General features: G+C 46.9%; 1 protein-coding gene across 4 annotated transcripts; it reads left to right on the top strand.

The window, feature by feature from the left end:
- The first annotated feature begins 564 nt into the window (after nucleotides 1-564).
- On the top strand, nucleotides 565-24723 carry ASCC2 (activating signal cointegrator 1 complex subunit 2). 4 transcript variants are annotated; one of them, XM_042828741.1, is made up of 19 exons: nucleotides 565-602; nucleotides 2518-2613; nucleotides 3738-3896; nucleotides 4203-4373; nucleotides 6075-6204; nucleotides 8076-8143; nucleotides 9856-9966; nucleotides 10308-10420; nucleotides 12060-12134; nucleotides 12670-12777; nucleotides 14144-14212; nucleotides 14911-14985; nucleotides 15317-15503; nucleotides 16066-16280; nucleotides 18613-18732; nucleotides 21455-21679; nucleotides 22808-22919; nucleotides 23449-23525; nucleotides 24006-24723. In XM_042828741.1, the coding sequence occupies exons 2-19, from the start codon at nucleotides 2533-2535 to the stop codon at nucleotides 24172-24174; spliced, it is 2265 nt and encodes a 754-aa protein (XP_042684675.1). In that variant the 5' UTR covers nucleotides 565-602; nucleotides 2518-2532; the 3' UTR covers nucleotides 24175-24723. The 4 variants fall into 4 exon arrangements, with proteins under 4 accessions (XP_042684675.1, XP_042684673.1, XP_042684674.1 ...); XM_042828739.1 differs by having other exon boundaries at nucleotides 576-664; XM_042828740.1 differs by lacking the exon at nucleotides 565-602 and adding an exon at nucleotides 609-996.
- The last annotated feature ends 1045 nt before the right edge of the window (nucleotides 24724-25768 follow it).

Raw genomic sequence — 25768 nt, 5'->3', positions numbered from 1 at the left:
TGCTGGCTTTGGCAGGCTCAGCTGTCCCGTGGGCTCCACTGCTCTGTGTCCTTTGCCTTAAGTGTGTAATTTCATTTGCCTGCAGAAATAAGTTAGCAAGGCCTGCCTCGTTAAAGGGTGACTGGTTGTCCTAGTTAGTTGTTTCAAAGGAAAAACAACTGCACTGTGCAGCTGTCATCCCTTAAAATACAACATTACAGGCCCAAATTGTATCCAAAATACATTTTATTAAATGCCACGCTGTCGGTGGGATCCTGGAACTACAGATTCCCACTGCTGCCTGCACAGGGGTCTGCACTGTGCTGCTCCGCACCGCAAAACTTCTCATACAATCACAGCACAGTTGGAGCAGAACGGCCCTTACAGCCCCAACCCCTGCCCTGCGCTGGTTGCTCCCCCAGCTCAGGCTGCCCAGCGCCCATTCCTGGCCTGAGCAGCACTGGGGACGCAACACTGGGCGCGCAGCCCGCGCCGCGCTGGAAACACTGCACGCCCCGCCTCCTGGAGGCTCGCCTCGTCGTCCGCCCCCCGAGCACTTCCGGCCGGCACCGGAAGTGCCTCCTGTTTCCGGAAGTGCGGTGCCGGTTGGACGTGGCCGCGCGGTAACGGGGCCTAGGCTGGGGAAAGGCGGAGGCGCTCCTTCTCCTTCTTCACCGCGACCGCGGTGAGGCAGGGCCCTGTAGGGAGTCTGAGCCGGCTGAGCCCGCTGTGGGATTGGGTGACCGCGTGCTCTTGTGTGCCTTCGGTTGGGGGCTTGGCGGCAGCGCGGTGTGTTTGAGGCCGGCCGGCTGTCCGGAGGCATCTGAGGTGCAGCGGGAGGGGCCTGGGGCTGTGTGCAGGAGGGCCGGGGGACTGCAGGCCTTGGCTGACCCGCTGCTGGGGCCGGCCTGCTCCTCCTCCAAGCGATACGTGTGTCCTTTTTCCCTTTCCTCTGTGGGCACTGAAGCGTGGAGCAGGGAACACCTCCTGTCGTGCTTCCCTGGTGAAAGTGTTTTGGTGTGTTCTGTTTCTGTTGTTGTTTGTTTGTTTTTTAAGGGCTTCTGTGCTGTGTGCCTGAAATGACGAGGTAGATTCATAGAATATCCCGAATTGGAAGGTGCCCATAAAGGCCACTGGCCACACAGGACCACCCAAAAATCAGACTGGTCTGAGAGCAGTGTCCCAACGCTCCCTGAGCTCCAGCAGCTCGGGCTGTTCCTGCTGCCCTGGGCAGCCTGTTCCTCTGGGACAGAACCTTTTCCTGATATCCAACCTGAACCCTCCCTGAGATCCAAAAAAATCTGTTTGCTTAAGCCAAAACTCATGTGAAGAGATCGTGTGATAGAGGTCAGGAGTGATTCTGCACGCTGGGGTCTCTGTGCTCAGATTTATTCTTCATTTGAGATGAATAAACTTCTGGTTGGGACTCCATCTCTTACCCCATCTCCTGTTTCTGACTTGGCAGGCTCAAAATGAGGCACCTGAAATTTTTTTCCCATATTGCAAATTTTTGCTTCTTTGTGGAGTTTTCAAAATGACTCTAGAAATTATAAGAGCCAAAAAAAGTATTTATTTCAGCTTTTCTATGCTGTGAAATTTAGCATTGATCCGGTATTTTTTCTTATTTTTTGTAAGCCTCTGAAATATTGATAATGATGTAATTTAAACTAAAATCCATTTTCTGGATCCAGAGGCACATTTCTTTCACTTTGTGTCCAAGCTGTGACATTGCTCTCTAATCAGTGTTGTTCAGCTGTAGGGACACTCCTGTTACCTTCCATTCTGCCCAGGCAATGGGAATAAAATGAAATACATGTTATAAGACTTTGGTTCTTATATCTTCACCACGTAATTTTTTTTTTAGTACTGTTCCACTCACATCACTGTAGATTCCCTCAACTGTTTGAAAGCTGTGTTAATCTGCAGTTTACATTTTGTATCGGTGCCTGAACCAATGCACACAATCACATACTTTCTATCACATACTTTCTCTTGAATGAAGTTGGACTCACAGTTAATTTCAGAGTGGACCAAAATATTTCTGAGCCTAAAAGTGCTGTTGACAATTGAAATACAGTCCCACGAGCGCATATGGGAAATGGACAGGAGAATGCAAGGCTTTAGATTGCCTCCTTAGTTTGTGATGTCAGGAGACAGGCAGAACGCATTAAAACAGCCTGCGGGAGCAGGTAGTTCAGCATGACTCTTCAGTAACCAGATTGAAACATTAAGCTCCCCTAAAACAGTCCCCAAATGCTTTTTGTTGTGCCTGAGATATCTGCAGCCTCTCAGTAAGAAACAGGAATGAAAGTGTCGCACTGTGGTACAAACCTCTTCCCAGGCACGTGCAGCTGGCTCTTAGGTGTTCCCTAAAGCTTCAGCATTTGGCTGGTGTAAAAACTGCTTTGCAGAAGTCATTTCCAGCCTCGGTGTGGCTGCGGTGTGCTGAGGCTGCCACCTGTTCTGTTGTGCCTTTGATTGACTGACCTTGTAAAACACGTCCTGTGCTGCTTTTGTTTTTCTGTTTGCTGACGACAGTCACAAGTCATCGCAATGCCAGCGCTGCCGCTGGATGAACTCCAGCTTACAGAAAAGGATCCCAAGACAGGGAAGCTGAGAACCTTACCGGCACTGGTGAGCTGTATTTTTTCATGAAGGCTGAACACAAATAACTGTCACGTATTGGAACCTGAGCTGAAGGCTGTGTTAGTTCAGGATGTGGTGAAATTCGAACATTCTCCCTGTTTGGTAGATTTTTCTTCGTGTTTTAATGCATTTGTTTAGCTGAGATTTTTTTTTTTAGTGATGGATAAATGAAAGCATACTGTGTTCAACATCCACAATAAATTGTGTTCTCCTTCAAGTCCTTACTCATTCAAAAAATAGCCCTATAAACAATGGGGGTTTTTGCAAGCTGTGTGCAGTGTAGCTCTGAGTTACAGCACTGGGATAGTTCTGCCTGCTAACAGTGTCCTGTGACCTTCTGCCCTGGGATCTCAGGTTGGAACCACAGGGCCAAACTGGAAATCTATGCCTTGTGCTTGTCTAGCACATAGAGTAGCATGCCCGTGCTGTTACACAGGAATATTCAAGGTCGTGCACAGAAATGAAACCCACTGTTACCCTTTTCTTCCAGTAACATGACAGCACGTTCTGAGCCTTCTGGCCGTGTTGCCGAAGTGGGGCCTGCTGCTGGTTTGGCTTGCTCAGATTACCCTGGGCATCAGTGTGGGCTGAAGCAGAGCTCAAGGCTGCTATTTGTTATGCAGCACGATTCTCATGTTAGGATGGGGGGATTTGGGCAAACTATTCAGTATCTCCTGCGAAGGGTAGCAGAGTGTTTCTTCTCTGTATTTGGTGGTCATGTTGGTTTGGCTTTTTGGAATGTTGTTTGAGAACCAGCTCAGAGGGAAAAGAGGGCGCAGACAACATTTTAAAGGCATGACTTCAAGCTGGTGCTGTTTGGTTTGGAGGTGTGGGAGGGTTGCTTTGCAAGGCTTTGTTAACAGAGTGCAAGTAACATCATCTGCTGAATTATGGAGGTCTGAAAATACAGCTGAAAAATAAGGCTGTGAACTCACTAATCTGAGTTTTTAGTTTGAGTATTAGAGAATGGGAAGTTACCAGAGAACTGAAAGACAAACTGTATTATCATGTAATTTTTCTGTCAGTTTCCAGAAATTCAGCAGTGCAGATGGGAACTGGGCATTCCTGCCACTTGGTCTCTGGTTTTAATACAGTGTTTTGGCTTCCTGCAGCACCCAGAAATCAAAGCAGATCGGTCTTTTGTGCTATACAGACCGCCACCTGTTGTCAGAGACCCTGCCTTAGTGGAAGAATTCTTGGAGCGAGCCAAATTCATTGCAGATGATCTGGACTGGCTTCTGGCTTTGCCTCACGATAAGTTCTGGTGCCAGGTAATAATTGTTTTGTGGATGCTGGAGGAAAAACATGAATGGTGCAGGTGCTTCCAAAAGCCACGCGTTTTAAGTTGTCTGAATAAAGACTTGCTTATGCTTTTATTACGTCGTTTATCGAGGATTTTAATTACTGCACTGTAGAACACGAAGTAATATTTTCTTATAGGCTTGAACTTTAAGAGCTGATGTGTGATGGACAGACACTGCTAGCACTCTGAGGTGTCTCAGTGTGCTTCTCAGCACAGCTGTGAGCACGACCTGTGGCGTTCCTTCTTTCCATTCTCTTGTCTCCTGTTGCACAAGGTAATCTTTGATGAGACGCTTCAGAAATGCCTGGATTCCTACCTGTGCTGCGCCCCTCGCAAGTTCGATGTGCTGTTGGATTGCCATCCAGAGGTCAGTGACGTGCAGAAGCGTCTCCAGCGCAGCGTCTTTCTGACTTTCCTGAGGATGTCCACTCACAAGGAGTCCAAGGTGAGTATTGCTCTGCCTTGCAGGCACCGCGGGCTGCATAGCTTTGGAAAAAAGGCAATTTGAGAAGTGAATCACGTTTCTTATTCGCATGCCCTAGCTGCATTCCTCTCTGTCTGTTTTTATCAGTGTGTTGCTCAGTGTGGAGGTGATAACCACTCAGAGCTGAAGCATCTGAACTATGCCATGATTTCTTAGGGAGATCCCGGCAAACAACTAATTAATAGCAGGTTAGAAATGTGTGGTGCCACAGTGCATCGGTGTGACTAGAAAAAAAGAGCAAGTTGGCCTTTGTGGCTGCGTGGAACAGAGGCTTTTCAGGCCACCAGGAGCCAGGTGTTCACTCTCTCAATCCCACTTCACCTTGCAGTGCTGCTCTGTGTCATCCAGCTGTGCTGATACTTGTCTCTGCTTGAACTTTCTCCGTGTTTTGGACGCACACCGACTTTACTCCAGATTACTATTTTCTTGGCATCATAATTGAAAGGCACACTCATCCCTAATTGTGTGAGTGCAGCTCCCATGGGCAGCTGTGGAATTCTCACAAGGCCTTTGGGCAGGATGAGGCACCTTGTGTTTTACCAATTGCTGCCTTGGTATCTTCCTTGGTCCGGTGTGTGTTACGTAGTGGTGGGGCCTTGATGATCACACTGGTGGCTGTCAGCACATTGAGGAGAGGTCTGGAGTGGGAACTGGAGGACTGGGGAGGCAGTGAGTGAAAGGAATGCTGGAGCCTGCAGCTGGCACCGCTTCAGCAAAAGTACTCGACACCTCTGTGGTGCCTTTCATTGCAGGTCTGATTAAATCTTGCCACCCCAATGAGGCAGACAAGCATCTGAAACCATTTCATAGTTGAGTAATTTGAAGAGAATGAATAGTCTGTTGTCGTGCAGGCAGTCAGCAGCAGTTCTAGAAATTGAACCTAGCCAGCATAAAGCCTGCTGCTCTGGGAGGGACAATGTGCATTCTGCCTTTCACAGAGATTGAAAACATTTGCCATCTAGGCAGCTCTCCTGAAAGTCACTGACATGAAAATTGCATTTCAGCTTGCTTGCTTCCTGCTGTTACAAACAATGGAATTTTTTGTCATCTATAGCTTTAAAAGAAATTCCTTGGATATTATAAGTCATGTGTTTTGGAAGCTTTTAGCAGCCAGGATATAGAGATGCAATTCCTGTTGGGTTTTTTTCTTCCTACTTTTAGACAGTGACACAATGGCTTTGATGCCTTCGTTCTTCTTTTCCAGGATACCAATAGCATCAGGCTGTGATTTCGTGGGTACTTTTTCGGTGCCAGTTGAACTGTTCCTGTGCCTGGCTGCTCACTGCTCCTCCTGAGCTGAGCCCTTTTCATGCCAGTCCAGCTGTTTACTTGGCCACGTAGCTGAGCCAGGTCTGGGAACTGAACCAACTGCAAACAGCCCTGTGATTTAACTTCTAGGTGGATCGGTGCAGTGGAGGACACAACTACCTCCATAAGCAGTGGTGCAAAGTCAGTGGTGTGGATGGAGTGGTGACAGAGACAGCTGGGAGCGTGGGGGTAAAATGGACTGCAAAAGCTGGTGTATGGCCAGTGCTGCCTCTTGGGAAACAGAACCTTTAAGGCACATGCAAGAGATGCTTTTACAAATGCCATCGTGATACTGCAGTTCTTGCTAAGTAACGTCCAGATTGTTCTTTAAGTGTATGTTTTGTTTCCTTGTAGGATCACTTTATCACTCCCTCTGTCTTTGGAGAAATTATTTACAACAATTTCCTGTTTGACATCCCTAAGATACTGGATCTCTGTGTGCTTTTTGGAAAGGGAAATGGTCCTCTGCTCCAGAAGATGATTGGTTAGTAAAAGCCAAGGAACAACTTGTTGCATTTTTCTTACTGTGTGCAATACCCCTCTTCTTGCCTGCCATTCTAATAATACTACTCTGGAAAAAAAATCAAGAACCCATAGTTTAGTAGCAGCTGTAGTTTCTAGTAGTTTGGTAGTCTATGGTTTCTGGATCAGATGACATTTTTCCTCTTTTCTCCTCCTTATGAACTCCATTTATGTCAAAAAGTGCTTTGTGGCCAGCTGCTTAGCTGGCATGAGCTGGACTCAAGATGCTAGGCGTTGCCCAGGGCTCAGTTATTTCCTTGTCCTCAACCACTGGGTAAGAGGATCGGGAGGGCTTTGCAAAACCCTGCACAAGAATGAAAGGAGCAGTGAACTGGATTTCTGGGCAGGAAGGAAGTGGGGTTAGGAGGTGGGGCACAGTCCCATGGGGGATGCTTTTGTTCCCAGAGCTGGGAGCTGAGCGAAATGTGCAACAAGAAGTAATTACTGGTCCCTGAAGTGGGAGAACTTGAAATTTCAATGCAGACCTTGATAAAACAGTGCCTTCAAATTGCAAGGTGCTTCAGAGCGTTGCTCAAGCAGTGCTTATCCCAAGATATCTCTGTACAGTCACTCGCTGTGGCCAGTGCATGTTAAGCAATGTCTCAGCCTTGGGGACACTGGAACCTGCATGAAGAAGAAGGCATGTTGGCTTAGCTTCTGTGTTTGTCCTTTGCAAGGGAACTACCTCTGACCTTTAACATCCACCTGAGCACAAATGGAACAGAACTGACCTTGGATTAAGTGAGATCTTCCTAAATTCTAACCCAGTTTGTCTACAGTTCCTGTAATGAAACTTTTTCCTCTCGTTGGTAGTTATTTTTGTCTCTTTTCCAAGTAGACCAGCATGAGAAGCAGTAGAGAGATCACATGACAGCCGTATTTCCAGACCAGGAAAACTTAGAAGCTTAGAATTTTTGGATCCCTTTGTCTTTTTCAGTAACTCTCATTCTAAATTTAGCAGTCAGGCCTCGGAGGTAGAGAAGAAAGCGTGACAAGCTGGATGCTTCCCTTTCAAATGTGAAGTTTAAATTATCTGTGCCTTAAAATATTCCAAAGAAAACCCAACTGAGTGGGAGCTCATTGGAATTATCCATGTCCTTTGGGTGCAGTGCAGTAACTCCATGTGCAATTTGTTCACCTGATTATTTGCTTTATGCTGTCAGCGTAATGATGGGAGCTGGGTAATTCATAAATTGATAAACTTCAGGTTCTTCTCTGGGAGTAAATTCTTCTGAGACCTGTCTCATAACTCTTAGCCGTGCTCTGTCCTTGCTGGAGAACTCTGTTAATTTTCACAGTCAGAACAGTAACTCACAGGAAAATAGGCAGCCTCTGTGCTTCCCTGCGCAGGATTTATGGCATGCCATTACTCAGTAGAGTATTTTGTAAAGATAATGAAGTCCTAGTAATGTAATAGCAGGTATTACTAAAGCCTCATTACCTTTAAGAAATATCCTACAGAATATTTTCCAATGTATGCTGAACTGTTATCAGTAATTAAAAGTCAACTGCAGTTGTTAAATAAAGGAACTGGGAATGTTTCGAGATGATGTTTGCATTATTCATCGATTCAGCCTCAGGTGTGAATCATCTGCCATCTCGTTTGCTCTGCTCTGGTGAGCATATTCCAGTCCTCTGGTTGCTGATGGGACAACCTGAGAGGAGCAGGCACTGTGTGTGAGTTGAGAAGTGAGTTTGTGCCCAGCTCCTGATGAGGTTATTGACCATCTCTGGAGGGGGCGAGGGGTGTCAGCAATAAAAGCACATCTTCTGGTGGACATTTGCTTGTTGACGTGTCTGAACTGATGGCAGGTGGTCTTGTTCCCTTTTCAGAAAATATCTTCACTCAGCAGCCGAGTTACTTTGGTGACCTGGACGAAACTCTGCCCACTGTCCTCCAGGTACTGCTGTTCTGCTCAGGGCTTGGATTTCACCGGGAAATGTGGCATAGTTTAGAGGGAGGGAGGGAAGGAGGGAGCGAGCAAATGTGGTCGTGGGCGAGCAGGATGTATTTGTTTCAGTTCATATTATCTCTCTTACTTGTGCTCGAGTGTGTCAGGCAGTTTTTGGACCTTCATCTAAAACTGTTGCTTGATGACTAATTCCTGTTACCCTTCTTCAGCTTCTGCCATTCTCTTGCCAGTTAATCTCAAGGAATTTGTTAGGCTGTTTAAACAAGAGGTAACTATTCTTCTTATCTCTCCCTGAGTGGGGAAGCATTAAAACTTCAAACAACAAAATAATGACTGTGAGAGGCAGCTAAGGCTTGATATAGTGGGATGGGTTGGCATTAATGCTGCAGGTTCTTGGGAGCAAATGAAAATCTATTGGAAGGGCTGTGCCTCACAAAAGATATTTGGCATCTCTCTCTGTCTCAGCTTTCATTTTAATAAGCAATTTGTGTATTCCCCAGACTTTGTAGGCAGGATTTGCATGTAACCTGAAAGGGAAATCAAAGTGCCTTGACAGCTTTGTACCCTGAAAATGTCGTGTTTATGCCCTCAAAAAACTCACCTAAACTAGACAAGGGCAGAAAACCTCTTGCCCCAAAACACCTATAATGGCACTTGGCTTTTTGAAAGCCCACATTCTCCTTTCTTTGTGTATGTTAAACTGTTGGAGCTGGATTTCAGAGATGATACCACATTTTAAAAATATTCTAGGCTGCTAGACTGGGCCTTAAAGGAATTACTGAGGATGACAGCAAAGATTCCATTTGCTGTTTGTACTGCACCACATCAGAACAGTTATTCTGCAGAACACCGGTTTCTTTACTGTGTGTTTTGGTAACCACTGCAGAGTAACACCAGTGTATCTCACATGTATGGATGGAACAGTTCAAAAGATGCATCATCACTGATCCATTAAACTATTTCCTTACCCTGCTGATGAACGAAGTCGATACCCCTGCAGGTCTAGGAGTGTTTGTGCCCAGTGGGACAGAAATATTAACCTCAGGTATGCAGCTCTGGTACTTTTAGCCAGCTTTTCACATACCTCTGGGAGGAGGGTTTGACAAATCTCCAAAGCTACCAATGTAGAAAATGTCACGGAATGGTTGAGGTTGGAAGGGATTTGCTTTTAACCTACACCAAAGGCTTTTAGTAATCTTGAACCTAATTCGATCAGCTTCTCCTGGAATTCTTCATTTGTATCTAAGAGCCCCAGGATCTGTTCTGCTAACCTCAGAGCAGAGGGTGGGAAGGCTTTGGAACCACCTCATAAGCATGTGGTGGTGTTGACTTCTATGTTGTTCCACTGCTGCCTTGCCAGTAGGGCTCACCACATGCCAGGTGACCCCAGTGTTGGCCTTGGTAGACCTTTTCTTGCCTAGCTGGGGACGTGTGTTATAGCTACAGCCCTGTCTCAATGCCACTGGCACACACAGCTGCACTTGAACTGCTTGTAGCTCTCACGTTGCTCCACAAGTGGTGTGCTCCTTCTGCTGTTACCTGCAAGAGTCTGTTGCAGCTTTCATCATACAGCTCTGTGCTGCTGTGTAGAGATAGTCACGTGTTGCACAGTAGATCATGGAAGTGGTTGTTAGTAAGATAAGGCATGTCCCAGTGCTTTCCTCTGTCTGTTTCAACACTGTTCTCTTCTCTCAATCTAGGTGTTCAACAATATTTTGCATAAGTGTGGCTTGCAGTGTGAAGGAGCCTCTGCTGAGCCCCAGAAACTGGAAGAAAGAGTGAATGTGACCCCAGGGAACATGCCCCTGCAGGTAGAACCATTGCTCTGTGCACTTTGCTGTTTGTCATCCTGCAGACCGAATGCTCCCTGCAGCATTGGGACCACAGAGGGTCGTTCTGTTCCCAGACAGCTCATACAGCACATGTCATTGTTCCATTGCTTGGCATGTGACTTGGTGACAAAGCCTTTCCAACGTGAGTTTCTTGCTTTGCTCTTGTGCGTTTCAAGCACATCCATTGTGTCATGTGTCCTGCAGTCAAGAAAAAGATTTAACCTGAATCTGATGCATTCCCTGTCAGAGTGGATTGTACTGTGTACTTAGGAGAGCTCGTGTGGTTTTTTTCCTCTCACTGATTGTTCATTCTCTCTCAGGAGCTGAAGGATATTGTGCTGTACTTGTGTGACACTTGCACAACACTCTGGGCATTTCTTGATGTCTTCCCATTGGCTTGCCAGACCTTTCAAAAACACGAGTTTTGCTACAGGTACATCTTGGGCTGCTGACAGTTTATTTTGGTCGATTAAAAATACTGGGCATTCAGCAGGATCTTGCCCCAGTGCCTTCATTGTTAATTGCTCAGATTTAACGCAACTGAAGAGTGCTGGATTCAGACTGATGGGAACATGCAGGTTCCTAGTAAATGAAACAAGTTATTATGGAGGTGTCTGCAGTTCCTGCTAAGTGTTTACCTTCATCATTGCCCATGAGCCAGTCAACCACGGCAATTTCAAATCCCATTTGACATTACTCAGTGTCCTTTGGAAGGGATGGAGAAAAAGCTGCAGATGGAAAGAGTTTCTTGCCATAGGACTTGAGGAAGGGGAAGGAGAAAGTTTTTGAACTGATAGTCTGTCGGGGTCTGAGAAGAAATATTTTTGGTTGATGTTGGACCTCAGTTTTATGCTAGGGAATATCAGTGAGCTTTGGCAAAAGCTGAGCACGTGGGAGTGGATAACAAGGCAGCACTGCCACAGATGGGCTGACAGCTAATTCCCTGACCAACTCCAGTTTGCAGTGCAGTGAGGCAGGAGCCAGAATGGTCGCAAGGACCAGACAGCAGAGTGTTCCCACAGGCACTGCAAGTCCTTGAGTGATGCTTACCCAGCCTGCCCCAGGTGTTTCAAGCCGCAGGACTGTCTGGTAGAGACTTGCCACAACCACTTTTGTGTAGCACCAACTGAGATGTTAATTTATTGTCCTTATTTCCCCTTCTTTATGTGTTTGTTAGTGCAGATGAACTCATTCTTTACTGTTATTTCTGACCACGTTGCAGACCTCTGAAGTCTTGCAGTTGCCAGTGGTCTATGGACCGCAGGCTGAGTAATGCTGCTGCTCCAGGTTGTGTGGGTTTCTCTCCTCTTAGGTGTTGTCAAGTTGGTTATTGAGAGAAGAGCAGATTGGTGGACTGCTGGTGGCTGCTTGGATTGGAAAGCAGCACTGCTTACATGCTTGATTACTCAGAGCAGTAAAGCTTTTTGCTTTTAGTTTTGCTGTTGATGTCAGAGACATGCTAAAATATTCTTGATCTTTGCAATGGGTCAACAGCAACATTTTTATTACTTCCCAATACGGGCTGCTTTCTGGGTCTTAGGGGTGTGGGGAGGGAAATTTGACTTACATGTCCTGCTTTTGAAACCTCTTGGACTCCAAATCTGTTGGCACTTGGCCGTTTCTCTCACTGACTAAAAGTATCAACCAGCTTCTGTTACATTTGCCTCAAGGATGCTCATTTAACATGCCTGCCTCTTACTGTGTGACATGGATGGGATGTTGCTGATGGAGCAGCTCTGTGCAAAGTACAGTGACAGCTCATGAAGCAGCGCTGGATGTTATTTTGAGGCCAATCTCAGCTGAGGGTGTTGTTCTGTGCAGCAGGAAGATGCTTTTCAACTACATTGCTTTGCCTCCATCTTCAAAGATACCTTGATGGCTTCCTCAGGCTGCTGCTCTTTGTCTGTTGTGTATTACCTTGCTTCTGTTTAATGAAACAAGTAACAAAACAGAATAATGCTAACGAGTACTGCTAGTGAGGGGAGCTTAATGGAATAAACCATTTGATTTGTATTCTAGCAAGTGATTTTGGGAGCATCCATTGCCAGTTGTTGTGTCGCCCCTTTCTACAGGTTGGCATCGTTCTATGAGCTGGCAATTCCTGAGCTGGAGTCTGCAATTAAGAGGAGGCATTATGAAGATAACAGGTAAAAATCTCTGTGCAGACTTGCCTTTTCTTTTCAATCTGACTCTTGCAGGGCTTCATGGTTTGCCCACCACTGCAGAGTCTTTTCCATCTTTCTTTGTGCTGCTTCACAGAGCTCTGAAGAAGCAGCTTTTCTAAATCCAAATTTTCCTGGGCAGTGGGGTGAGTAATCATTTCTTTCAGTGCTGTCTAAGAAGAACCTTGATGGGAGATGCATCCAAATTGTAACAAAATGTGAAAACATGAATGATATCTCTGTGTAGATGGGTCTCCTTGTTTTTCAAAGCACAGGCTATGCTGGTGCACTTGATCTATCATTTGTCTGGCTGTCAGGACAATTTCCTATTGAGAGCAGCTTCATTTAGAGTGAGGATTTTCCTTAATGAGTATGAAATGGCTCTCATCTCTGGTCCTCACAGCAAAGAATTCAGCTAATGAAATTCCTCCTCTAGAGGTGTAACTCTGGAGGAAAGGAGCATTAAAGATCTGAATTTGTTGTGCTTGCACCAACAATGTGATCTTTACTCTCTCTGCAGTGTTTATGCTGATTTGTGGAGGAGAATTTCGCATTCCAGGAAGAAGGTGATGGAGGCCTTTCACATCCTCATAAACCAAGTGTGTCTGCAGCCCATCTTAGAGAGCAGGTATTGGCACTTGGGTTTTGTGGTACTCTCCAGTTATTTGATCACCACTGTGGGGGAAAATTTTGTTTGGTTTCTGATTTACTGGAGAAAATGGGCAGTGTGGGAGTTGTGCTGACATCAGAAGCCTCTTATCCTGCACAGCAGGAATGCCCCAGATGAAGTAATATGAACTGGTACTGGATTGGTGAGTTGTTGGCCCCAGCAAAGTGAGTTAAGGTACATGATCCAATCAGTTTGTTAACCTCACTTCATGGCTAACTTGCAAATTCTAATGCTGTGCATTCTGCAGCTGTGAGAATATTCAACCTTGTATTGAAGAGTTCCTACAGATCTTTGGAGAAACCGTACTGGAAATAATGCAGTGCTATAGATCACTGAAAGCAATGTTTTTAAACCTGGATGCTGATGGCTTTACTGCCCCCTCCTATTTTGAAAATAGTTAGCTAATGAGAAGTACTTCTTATCTGTAGCTCTGTGTCATTTCAAAATGACTTTGTTTCTTATTTGCTTTGTAAATAAGAGAACTGAAGTGACCCAAAATCATGTTGCAAATTTGGAGACGAAACCAAAAACATGGATCTTGGTTGCTGCTCTGCTGGGCTGGTCTCTTTGCCTGCAGTCGTTACAAGTTTTCATAGAATCACAGAACGGCCTGGATTGCAAAGGAGCACAATGCTCATCAGTTCAACCCCTGCTGTGTGCAGGTCACCAACCAGCAGCCCAGGCTGCCCAGAGCCACATCCAGCCTGGCCTTGAATGCCTGCAGGGATGGGGCATCCACAGCCTCCTTGGGCAACCTGTGCCAGTTTTCTAGACTGCTGGTCTCTGTAGCTCCCATTCAGCATTTTCTTAATACTGATCCAGTGCAGAGGTCGTTCTGTCTTGCTCTGACACTTGGTGCATCAGCTGCAATGGAAGGTTTAGGAGTTAGAACAGAAAGATTGCAAGAGGAGCTTGCTTGGCATCTGTTCTTGCATGAGTGAGCACATGCTTTCTGGGAGGCTCACTGATACGATCCCAAGGCATATAATAGAGTGCAATTGCAAAAGTGCTACACACCCTTTTCTGCTTATTGCAAGTCTGAGGCATCAGATGATTTGTAAGCCTGTAAGAAGCCTTGTAATTGTAACTGTGGTAACACTTTGGATCAAGCTGGCTGAAATGTTTGCTAAAGCCATAAAAGAATTTTGTTTCCATTTGACCCTTAGCGTGTATGAAAGCAAAGACTAAAATCTGTTTTCAAATGTGGTTTTGCCTTGATGTATGAAGTGTTATTAGTTTGGCTACTGAGCAGAATGTGGAGACTGTGCATTGTGGAGGTCTTACCACTGAGTTTTTCACTCTGTTGTGCCATTGTTTTCTGCAGCTGTGAGAATATTCAACCTTATATTGAAGAGTTCCTACAGATCTTTACTTCGGTACTTCAGGAAAGGAGGTGAGTGTGGCTGAAAGAGGCCCATGGGGATGGGCAGCTTGCCTTCCCTTTCCATTCTTTACAGCAGAATTGCCTGAGACATTATTAGGAGGGATTATGATGCATTTGGGAGTTAGAAATCACTCTAACTAGTTGGAAGAGCTGCTGTGAGAGAGTTTCAAACTGTGGTACAGACTTCATTGTAAAGATGAGGAGGAATGTTGTATGACACTGAAGAATATTATTCTTCACTCTCTTTAATCCGGGCCTTCAAAGTGAGGAATAGCAATTTAGCCATTAGCTGCCTTGATGAGTGAGGCTGTTATTACTAATTTGTGCTTCTCAACCAGGGTGACCAAACCAGGAAGATACCAAGTGCTAATGCTGAAGATGCAAAGTCAATGGCAGAGCTGGGAATTGGATCTTGTCATCCTGGCACTGCAGACATTCTGATCACATTCAAATCATAAACCATGTTTGCTATATGATGCCACAGCAGGTTACAGTCTTATTGTGTGAGGAGTGCTGCAGCTGGGTATGATGGGTTACAGCGAAGCGTTGCTGCAGCACCATGGAAGCAAAGTCAGGGTGATGCATGCTGGAATTCTGTGTTGAGTGGGAGACAACCAGAGTGGCATAGCAGGGATGGCAGCGTGTCACAGGTCTGCAGGTAATTTATTCCGCAGTCCAACTGATTAAACTTGCTTTTGCATGGTTAGATTTCTCCGTGACTATGATGAGCTGTTTCCAGTTGAAGATGATGTCAGTCTGCTCCAACAGGCTTCGTCCACGCTGTATCCTTTGCTCTCGCCTCAGGGGTTTGCAAACCTGAATGCTCTTGGATTCCTTTATGCTGGTGGCATTTCCACTCTTGCTGCCTCTGGCTAACCTGCGTGGCTGGCAGTAAGAGATGGAAAATTTTATCTTAAAAAAAAAAAAAAAAAAAAAAGAGGAGAATCTCAGAATCACAGACTGGTTGGAGGGGAATGGGCCTTTGGAGGCCATCTGGTCCAGCCCATAGAGGCGCAGGCTTGGGAGTTACTGAAAAATGCATAGCTGTTTCAAGGTGAGATTAGAATATGTGCATCTGGAACATGAGAAATGTCCTTAATGCTGTTCTTGTAGAGATGAGACCAGGGCAGCGTACATCCTCCAGGCAGTGGAAAGTGCATGGGAAGGTGTAGACAGGAAAAAAGCACAAGTCATTCAAGATCCAACATCACCAGCAGCTTGCAATGGAGCATCAGCAATGGCGGAGGGCTCCTCTGAGGATAGAGAAGAGCTCGGGGCTGCGTACGCATCGGGAGATGAGGTGGGCAGGGCACATTCTGTCCTCAGTTCATTCATCTGCAAAGAGGGGATTGGTTTGCTCAACTTCTGGGGCTGTGTGAAGTTTAGTTTCATTTCTCACCTTTGCTAAATTTAAGTGCAGACTTCTTGAAATGCAGAACAGAGCTGCACTGCATTCTGCCTTCTTTGAGCACATTTCTCCTGACTCCTGTTGGCCTTTCCTGTTGCTGGTTTTCCTGGTGCTGTGGTTAATTCAAATACTGCACTTTATCACTGTAGTTCATGTGCATGTTTCTTTTAAAAGCAAAGTTCTTATGTTGTTTGATGTAAGGGTTCTTCAGTGTATCCCTGCTGACTCGAGCATGGACAAAAAAAGTTGTGTGCCTGTGTGCCCAGCTCTGTTGTAGATCTTATGCAGTATGAACAGCTTAGCTGATTTTTCTTCTTCTGATTTCAGCCTTCAAATTCTTTGTGTTTAAACGCTGATAACCCAGACTGCTCCTTTTCCTTTTTTAATGTGTGTCTACCTTCCCTCATCTGCTGTTTCTTTCCAATAATGCCACTCACTGTGCTCGGTTATACAGTGTGCTGGGGCAGCTGCTGCACCCACTGCCAAGGTGTCCGGGGTGGAGCTGGACTCTCTGATCTCCCAAGTGAAAGACCTGCTACCAGAGCTCGGGGAGGGCTTCATCCTTGCCTGCCTGGAGGAGTACAGTTACAGTGCAGAGCAAGTGATCAACAACATCCTTGAAGATAAGCTGGTGCCGTTCTTGGATAAACTGGACCGAACAATGCAAAGGTGTGGGGGACTTTGGCACTTTTGTTTTCCTGTTGTGGATTATTAATATCCTTCTTTTTGAAGGTTAGACACCTCTGGCAGAGGAGTTCTAAGAAGTTGCATGTATTTTCTTAGGGTAGTTAGCTGCAGGGTAAGCTTCTCTTTGCTGTATGCTGCTGACTTTTTGACCTCATTGTGTACTTGCAGAGAATGGGAACATAACTGTAAAATGGATGGGAGGATTAACTTGTAGGTAAGCTTGGGAAGGGTAATACAGATGAGTGGACAGTGAGGTGGATTGAAAACTGTGTGACTGGCAGAGCTCAGAATGTTGCTGTCAGTAGCACATCCTGGTTGGAGGCCTGTAGCTAGCACAGTTCCCGTGGGGCTGGTTCAGGATCTCATTTGACACCTCTATCCATGACCTGAATGAAGGGATGGAGTGCACCCTCAGCAAGTTTGGGATGGAGTGCGAGGAGTGGCTGACACACCAGAAGGCTGTGCTGCCTTCAGCAGACCTGGACAGGCTGAGAGTTGGGCAGAGAGGAACCTGATGAGGTTCTGCAAGGGAAAGTGCAGAGTCCTACACCTGGGAAGGAATAACTCCTCCCCTCTGCTCTGTGCTGGAGAGGCCTCATCTGCAGCACCGTGTCCAGTTCTGGGCTCATCACTTCAAGGCAGACATGGAACTGCTGGAGAGTCCAGCATGGGGAAGAGCAGAGGGAGAGAAGGGGTGATGCCCAGAGGATGGGGCCAGGGCTGTTTGCAGTGGTGCCCAACTGGAACGTGGGGAGTTCCATGTGAACATGAGAAAGGACTTCTTGATTTTGAGGGTGGCAGAGCACTGGAATAATCTGCCCAGAGGTGGCAGAATCTCCTCCTCTGGAGGTATTCAAAACCCACCTGGATGTTTTCCTGTGCAACTTGCTTTAGCAGTGGGGTTGGACTTGGGGAGCTCCAGGGGTCCCTTCCAAGCCCTATGATTCTGTGATTCTGTTCAGTATTTCAGCACAGCAGATGCTGGCTCATGTTTTGTGATTGGAAGACAGAAATACTTGTCCATTAAATGCTCAGATAAGAGCCATGAAAATTCCACCATGGGGACACTGGTTTAATTTAGGCTGGCCAGCAGTACGTTGTTGTGCACTGAAGGTATTTTGCTGCAGAAGATGGGGTCATAGGTGTTAAAGTGCCAGCTGTCCTGCAGGAAAGGGCATCTTCAGTGGAACCAGTTCAGCTGGAATTCATTCTGTGGGGTAAAATACAGTATTTGAAAGACGGCTTTGTGTTTGGAGTTAAGCCAGGGAAGCAGAATTACAAGTGAACTGGAAGTGGCCATTCAAATCCATTTTTACCTTCTCTGTGACAAACTTGCCAAGCTTTTGCTCGCTTCTCTGGGCTGTGCTCGGGATGTAGGGATCATAGCTGACAGTGGAATTGAGTTGTTTGAGCTGTGTGCAGCTGTCAGTGTGTTTGTGCTGCAGCAGCAGTTCTTGTCTGAGCGCAGGATGCGGATGTGCTGCTTGTTCCCATTTCATGGAGCAGCGGGCAGACTCTCATTGTTGCACTAAAAAAGGAGAACTGTCTTTATCAGAGAAGCGACGTAACAAAAATCTGAGTTCTGCAACAATCTTCATGCTCTCAGAGTCGGATCTGCTGACTTGGGCACAAATGATGTGGGTGGATTTTTGGAAGGTGGTTGTTTTTCTGCTGGTACTGCAAAGCCAGCAGTTCTAGAAGATAGAGCTGGGTGGTGGTTTGGTTTTTTTCCCCTTGCATTTTGGAACAAAACTGTAGGATTTTGATCACTGCTGAGTTTAGAAGTGAGCACAGCAGCATTTCCAGCTGCCCAGCTGAGCTAACAGCACCAGCAAAATGAACGTAAGAGCAGTGGGTTTTGGACTTCCAAACTGAACAACCATAACCTGGAACTTGAGACAGAATTAAAAAGGAGCCGTAGGGAGATAAATATCCTGAATGCAACAGCAGGGCTCTATTGGAACTTGTAGCACAGTGTAATCCATCACACTTAGAGTTTGGCTTTACTGACTCAGGATTTTGAGACCAGCCCATGATGTTCTCCGTGCTCGGGTACGGCTGTACTTATTCTTGCAGTGATCAGATTTTGATTTCTGCCAATTCCTTTGGCTTCCCCAGAGAGATTGGTCTGAAAAACTGTTCTGCAGGTGCTGTACTGCAGCAGCACAAAGAAGCGATTGCAGTCACGGTGTGGGTGATGGCGTGCTGCGGGTGCCTGCGAGATCCACAGCACAAACCAAGGTCTTAGAAGGAGAGGACGTGGTCTTCCTCAGCTTCACCTCTGTTTCCATTCTCTTGTTTTTTGATTTTACAGACAGCCAAAGCCAGACCCTACGCCTCTGGTCACTGCCCGCCACAATGTTTTCCAGAATGATGAGTTTGATGTGTTCAGTAGGGATTCAGTGGATGTTTCTCGGATACAGAAAGGCAAGCGGTGAGTATCGTGCCTCCTCAATTAACCCCATCTGTCAGGAGAAATACATACCTGGGAGCCTACACATTTATTCCTGCTCTTGCAGTCCTCCTGCAGGAATTGGCTGGCAGGACTGAGCCTTATCAGAAATGTTCCCCACCTGTTTACTCTTTTGCTTTGGGAAAGTAAAATCGAACGCCACCAGGAGATTGGTTTCCGCTCGGTGTTTTTCCTAATTGCCTTTCCTCTGTCACTGCTGGCAGCTGCTCTGCCAAGCTCATTTGTAATGTTGTGCTTTTTCATCTTGCTCCTAAACTTACACTGAAGAACCTGAAAAGCAGCCATCTCTACCGGGCTGTGATTGTGACTCGGAGATAAAGCAGTGATTTGTTCTAAATACAAGGGAAGTTTCAATATCCATCCGCTCCACAATCTGATAACACCTGGCAGCTTGGACTCCTCTGCTTCTATTGTTGTTCCTGCTCCTGTAAGCTTGCTGTGAAGGGCATTTGCTTTACTTCTTGCCTGGCTGGGCATTTCGTTCTGTGCCACACTCCGTGCTGATTTCAGCTGGGGCATTGCTTTCTTGGCTCCCACTAACATCAACTGTATCTCAATAACACGGTTGATTTGTTCCAGGTTCTTTTTGAACAGTCTTTCATCTAATCAGCTAAGTGCCATCTTTATGTTGGTGTATATTAGGAAGGAATGTAAATAAAAGTGTCTGCAGGCTGAGCTACGTGATCCTGGGAGCTCTCAGTTAAGGCTTCAGTTGCAAAGCTGCATTGAGCTAACAGAGAAAACACTTCTGTCCCAAAGCACAGACAGACAGATCTCCAGCAGCAGTGCTGTGGTGTTTCCTCTGTAGCGGCCAGGCAAGAGAATAATCTTTCCTTTAAGTACAAAAGTGGAGCTCCATCAGTAGTCCTCATTCCATAAGCAGGAATCCCAAGTGTCTGCCTAGGCAACAGAGTTCTCCTGGCCCAGCTGGAGACCTGCATTTGATTCTAGTTGTATTCATGGATGTGTTTGGTTGGGATTTTTTTGTTCTCCTTAAATCTTTTCCTCTCCAAATTCTGTCTGCGTTCAGGGTGCTGTCGCTGCTAAAAGAGCCAAGTCAGGCTGAATCTCATTGTGCTAGCTGCTGTGGGCAGGGACTGTTAACATGAAGGAGAAAGCCACACCAGGAAGAGGAGAAAAAGGAATGGGGAAATGAATGCAATAGCATATACATGATTCTCTGCTGATCTGGAAGAGTGATCACAGCTGTCTCTGCGTGTCCAGCCGTAATCGCGGGCTGAATCTGTCTGCTGAAGTCAGAGCAAGTGCTCAACACCAGGCACTGTAACATTTTCCCACTGTTTTTCCTGGAATTGGTGCCTGAAACGTTTCATTGCAGCTCTTCTGCAGTCATCAGACCAGCTCAGCAGGAAGCAATTACTGCATATTTAGTTCAGTCTCATGCTGAATACCAACATAAGATGTTATCCCAGCCGAGGAATGCGAGAACTAACCACAGGATCTGTAGGGCATTTTGCAGCTAAATTCAGGCATAGAACAGAATGAGTCACAGAAGAGAGTGGAAGCAAATGTATCTGCAATGTTTGGTTGTTTTCAGATTCCTAATGAAAGTCGGGCTTCTTTGGATCACTTTCCCAATGCTTGCTAGACACAAGTCTGCCCATTCCTGATACACTGGAGGTTTGCCTTGGACACGTTCTTTCTCTGATAACATCCAGATGTCAAACAGATCACTGATGCGTGTTCCTTCTAGGTTTTGAGGGCTGCAGGATGTCCTGTGAATGCTTGAAAGTGGGTTCCCTATAGCTTTGCTGTCAGTGTGCTGTGATGTGTGGTGCTGTGGTGGTGATAGGTTGGTAGTTGGACTGGATTATCATAGTGGTCCTTTCCAACCTCAATGATTCTATGAAAAACAGGATTTCAGGGAGTGCTTGTGCACCCTGAGACATAATATCCCGGTGGCTCTTCTTAAATACCTCTGTCAAGCTTCTGTTTGCTGGCCTTCCCTTCTGTCGGATGAATATTGTCTGTTGAACTCAATGTGTGTGCAGTGCTTTGATATACATCAGATCAGAAGCGTGGTGTGCTGCTTTGTTCTCCTTGTCTTAGTAGTGCTAATTCATTTCTGCTGCACTGGTAATTTTTTGTCCCTTTCCCTCTCCATTCATATTTTGCAATCCATGTCTGTAAGCTGAGGCTCTGAACTCTATGGGAATGAGTGTGGCCACGCTGCAGTGCTGTGGTGCAGCCCTGGCCATGGCTTGTAGCTGTGCGTGCACTGCAGTGAGGCAGTACTGCAGTGTGGGGTGAGAGGGCACCCTGGGCCTTGCAGGGCTGTGTCCCAGTGTTGGCCCTAGCAGCCATTCAGGATTCATGGGAATTCTTGTGTTTGATGAATCCCGGCCAAAATTCAGCTTGAGTATAATTGCATCTTCTGTTCAAGCTTCTCTTCTGTCTCAAGTGACAGTGGCAGTCTCCAATTCCTGTTCTGTCTGTTATGTAATCTTGCTGGGGTTCTACTTAGACATAACTTTGTTCCAAGCCAGGAGTGGCTGCTTTTATTAGCTAGACGAGCACTCCTGTTATAAATCAGAGAGGGAACAGGGAGGCTGAAGTAGTGCTTGTGATGCTTGAGATTTCCACTTCACAGCAGGGGAAAAACTAACTCGCAGAGGAGATCTTTACATTGCCTTTCTGTTCCTGCTCCTTCCTCTCCATGCAGGAGGGAGAAGGACACAACCAGGAGTCTGCTGAACGACAAGCGCCTGGTGGCTGAGCAGAGGGAGCGCTACAGCCAGTACAGCCTGCTGGTGGAGGAGCTGCCCGTGCAGCCAGGAGAAGCCCAGCTCTATGGGGAGGACTACGAGGATGAGTACGACGACACCTACGATGGAAACCAAGTGGGGGCAAACGATGCTGACTCGGATGATGAGCTGATCAGCAGGAGGTAGGATGGGATTGCCACAGGGTTGTGGGGAGCTGTTCAGCACTTCTCTGCGTTCTGCTTCCAGTGAGGACATGTGTGCACAGGTCCCTGTTTCTCCTCTGTTGGTTGTTAGCTTTCCTGTACGTGCAGGAAGCTCTCAAGATCCTCCGACTGAATCTGCAGGGCTCAGCCATCACCTCAACTCAGCAACAAATCCAGGAGGGGACTTTGACATTGTGTTGAAATTTACACGCAGTGCTTCTGCTCGTAGGATAGCTGTACTGCAGCAGGGGGAAATGGCCTGGTTTGAGTAATATGGATGGAGTGCAGCAGGGCAGTGTAAAGCAGAATGGCTGGTTAGCAGAGAAGAAGTCAAAACTGGAGAAATTGTACAACTGACATTTATTGTGTGCCAGTCCTGTTGGGTTTCTCATGCTGGCTCCTGTAATGGGCTGCACAGCATTCTCCACAGTGACTGACAGCTGGAGACAATCAGCTGTTAGTAAGCAAAGTGCTGGTTGGACACGGGTCTTGTAGAATGTTTATTCCAGAAATATGAGCTGGAGATAGCAAAGACACGCCTGAAAAGCTGGTTTAACACTTCTGAAGGTGACTTTTTACATTTCACATGTTCCAGAGATGTCAGTATTTCTACCCTTCTATCTTTGGAGGTGCTCTCTTTGATGCTTTTGCCTTTTTTTTTTCCTTCTCAAGTGTGGTGAGACTTCAATTTAAATCCTTTTCATGGTACACCTACAATAGTATGACCCTCAACTCTTTCCCCGTGTTTCAGTTGCTCGGTGCTCTCTGCTTCTAGAGATCCAGCAGGCAAAATTACTGGATGTTACTGCTAAAAATCAGATCCATAGGTTCAAAATAACAGGGACTCTGGCGTTAGTGTGTTTCTGGCAGAGTTTGAGGTTTGACAGTAGAAGCAAAAGAAGCAGTTGTTTCCCTGGTGCAATTCCTTGTGAGGTTCCAGGATTTTCATGACAACCCCTCACCGCCTTTTTTTTTAATTTAATTTTGTAACTACTGTGGATTTTAGTTATTGAGAGAGACAGTGTGGAGTGGAAAGGATAGGTTTGTGCAGTGCAGTGCTTTGGCTGTGCTCTCTTCACTGTGTGCTGTTTGTGTTTTGTTGCTTAGGCCGTTCACAACTCCTCAAGTTCTGAGACTCAAAGGGCAGGAGGAAGGGCAGGAGGAGGAGGAGGAAGAGGAAGAAGAAGAAGAAGAGGAAGTTGAAAAGGAAAGACCAAAGGTGACACTCAGTTTGCTGTTGGAGTTGCATTAAGGTTTATTACATCTCATACCTGCTTCACATGTTAGCGATTGCTAGATAACATAGAGATGATGTGGAACAGATTTTCTCTTTCAAAGAGTGAGCTGCTTTCTGGAGCAGCTGCTTCTGCAGTCTGCTGGGCTGTGAGGTGTCCCTGAGTACAGCTATCTGCTGCTTCCTGGCTAGCCGTGTGGAGCAGTGACACTCCGTGGAGAGGTTTAATCTCCTTTATTCCATCAGCAGACAACGCCAGCAGGACGCTTTCAGGGTCACTGAGGCTCTGCTGTCGTGGATATACTGGAAATGGTGCTGTTGATGCGGGGTGTGGGAAGCAGCCTGTCAGTTTTTATATTTAGTGTCACTGACACCAACCCCACAAGCTCTGCCAGAACAGATAATAAATAACAAATGGGCTCTGTTTCATGCTCCAGCAGAACCTGCTCCAGCCCTCTGATGGATGCTGCTGAGCTTACAGCAGCACTCATCTCTTTCCTTCTTTCCCATGTAGGACCACTTTGTTCAGGACCCAGCTGTGCTGCGGGAGAGAGCTGAAGCCAGGAGGCTGGCTTTCCTTGCCAGGAAGGGGTAAGTCGGTGTCTCCCCCTGCAGGGTGGAGCCATGGCTCTGCTGTCATTAGTGAATATCTTGTAGCTGACTCAAATAGGAGGATGTACCTGTTCCTTAGCATTCCTGTCCTCAGGGTCACCACCGCACGGTGTTAACTTCCTCGCCCAACTTTTACTTCCCTGCTGGTTGTGCTGTCTCATTGAATCCTGTAACATCATCAGCACAGCTCTGTGCTGGTCAGAGCTTGGAGGGCAGCAGCTTCCCGGAGCTGAACGACTCCTGTGGGATTTCAGGGCAGTGCAGTAGCTGGCCTCAGCTGACATGCTCAGTGTGTAGGACAGCATCACTGTGGGGCTGATGTGATGCTCAGCTTCTGCAGACCCGCAGAGCTGGGCTGAGCAATGGCAGAACCCCTCGGACCCAAGTCTTTCCTTGGGATTGATGTACTTTCTTCCTTAAGTGTGCTTGTCGTGATGTCCTTCTCCCTCTGTACTCCAGGCACAAGCACGACAGCTCTGCTGTTGTTGGGAACACAAAGGGACACGGGCAGAACCGGGAAACAGTGCAGGAACGAAGGAAGAAGGAAGCAAACAAAAGCACGAGAGCGAATCATAATCGGCGCGCCATGGCCGACAGGAAGCGGAGTAAAGGCATGATTCCTTCCTGAAAGCTTCCCAGGTGCTGCAGCCCCAGTCCTCTGCTTGGAGGCAGCTGTGCTCCATCCCCTCGGCCCTCCCTTACCTCAGGGAGGCTGGGTGCCACGTCCAGAACCTGGCCCTTCAGCTCCATGTGAACTGCACATCCCGAGGGAGGGCTGCCTCTTCCTGGAGAGGAGCTGCCCTCCGTGCACACCGTGGCTGTTCCTCAGTCTGAAGAGACACGTGTACAGCAGTGAGCTGCACCCACCGTTCACTTCTTTTTGTACTATTTATAATTCGGAGAGTTTTATTTTCATACTGCCTCCTCCTGCCCTCACTGCAGCCCACGGGGAGCTTCCAGGCTTTGCAAGGCTTCCCGGGGGCAGCCCTTCCAGCTGCCTGCTCTTCTGAGATGCCTTGTCCTGCAGTGAGACTCAAAGGCTGACAGCAAAATGCTGGGGCTGAACACTGCTGACACACACGTAGGAGTTGAGGTGAATGAGACTATCATAAGTTTCTGTCCCTGGAGCAAGGTGTGTGGAAAACTGAATGTGCCAATAAATGATTTGAGTCTTGTAGTTGGTGTTTCAGGCTCTTAAGAACTATATTGATCTTGAAGTTGGAGGAGCTTCAGCAATGTGCTGCGTCTGCAGGCGGTGAAATTTGTTTGCTGCTCTGTGTTGGTTTAGTGAAATGAGATCTAGCCACTGAGAGACGAGATAATTGAAAATCAGGCTCGTGGTATCCAATGCAAGCTGACAGTAACGTGGAAATCGGAGATAGCAGGGTCAGAGTCCCTGGGGAGCCAGCTCCTCACTAACTGCTTGTCACACTCCATGAAGCAGAACTGCCCTGATCTTCATGTTTGCTGTTTGGAAGCCTGGGAGCTATTAGTAAGCAGCACTTTCTAGTTGCTGAAAGGGCTTTCCCTGAGGGCTGTCTTTTGTGATGGAGATGCTCTCTGCGTGGAGAGATGTGCAAATCCTTGAGTTTGCTTTGTGACCTGTCTGTAGGTGGGCTGCTGTGCTGTGCCCTGGACTGCCTGCCCACTGATGGTGGGAAAACCAGTCGCTGTTGCCACGGAGCATTTTGCATGGTTTTGGGGTGCTCTTTTCCTCGTGGAGACGCACTTCCAGGTAACAATTAGGCTTTGCTTGGTTAGTCTATTCCAAACGCCATCTCACCACCACCACTTCTGTGCTTTTTCAAGTACACACGTATAGAGCAGAGCAGACAAAGCTGCCCGTGCTTGTTGCCACGTGCTGGAGAAATGAGCCCCGGGCTGTGCAGTGTTACAGCCACTGCTCCAGGGCACATGGAGTGCCGTGCTCCCCTTCCAACGCTGCAGCACACGCTGTAGGCTGTAGGCGCAGCGGTTGCTGCCTGGTTTTACGCAGAGGGCGGGGACTGTGGGGCTGTAGGATCGCTGCTGCTGCCAAGTACCTCTGTGCCACAGCGTGGAAACGTCTGAGTGCACCTCGTCCCAAACCTCGTAATGACAGGGCACAGCACAAAGGGAATTGGGTTCACCAACTTCCCAAAAAATCCAGAGTCGAGGAAAATTACCCACTGGGAAAATTCCCCAGTGTTTTATAGCTATTGTTCTCTGGCCTGAGAGCTTCA

This window comes from Centrocercus urophasianus, unplaced genomic scaffold (genome assembly GCF_019232065.1).
Source record: "Centrocercus urophasianus isolate 14NV4802_14NV808 unplaced genomic scaffold, USGS_Curo_1.0 seq_30, whole genome shotgun sequence".
In the NCBI taxonomy this organism is placed as follows: Eukaryota; Metazoa; Chordata; class Aves; order Galliformes; family Phasianidae; genus Centrocercus; species Centrocercus urophasianus.
This window is presented reverse-complemented; position numbering and strand designations above follow the sequence as displayed.

What these genes read in the sequence shown, in the direction of transcription:
- ASCC2 (XM_042828741.1), top strand. Translation starts at nt 2,533, where the DNA reads ATGCCAGCGCTGCCGCTGGATGAACTCCAGCTTACAGAAAAGGATCCC. An exon ending in CCACTCACAAGGAGTCCAAG is followed by an intron (nt 4,374 to 6,074) that starts GTGAGTATTGCT and finishes GTTTCCTTGTAG; the next exon opens with GATCACTTTATCACTCCCTC. An exon ending in CAGCCCATCTTAGAGAGCAG is followed by an intron (nt 12,778 to 14,143) that starts GTATTGGCACTT and finishes TGTTTTCTGCAG; the next exon opens with CTGTGAGAATATTCAACCTT.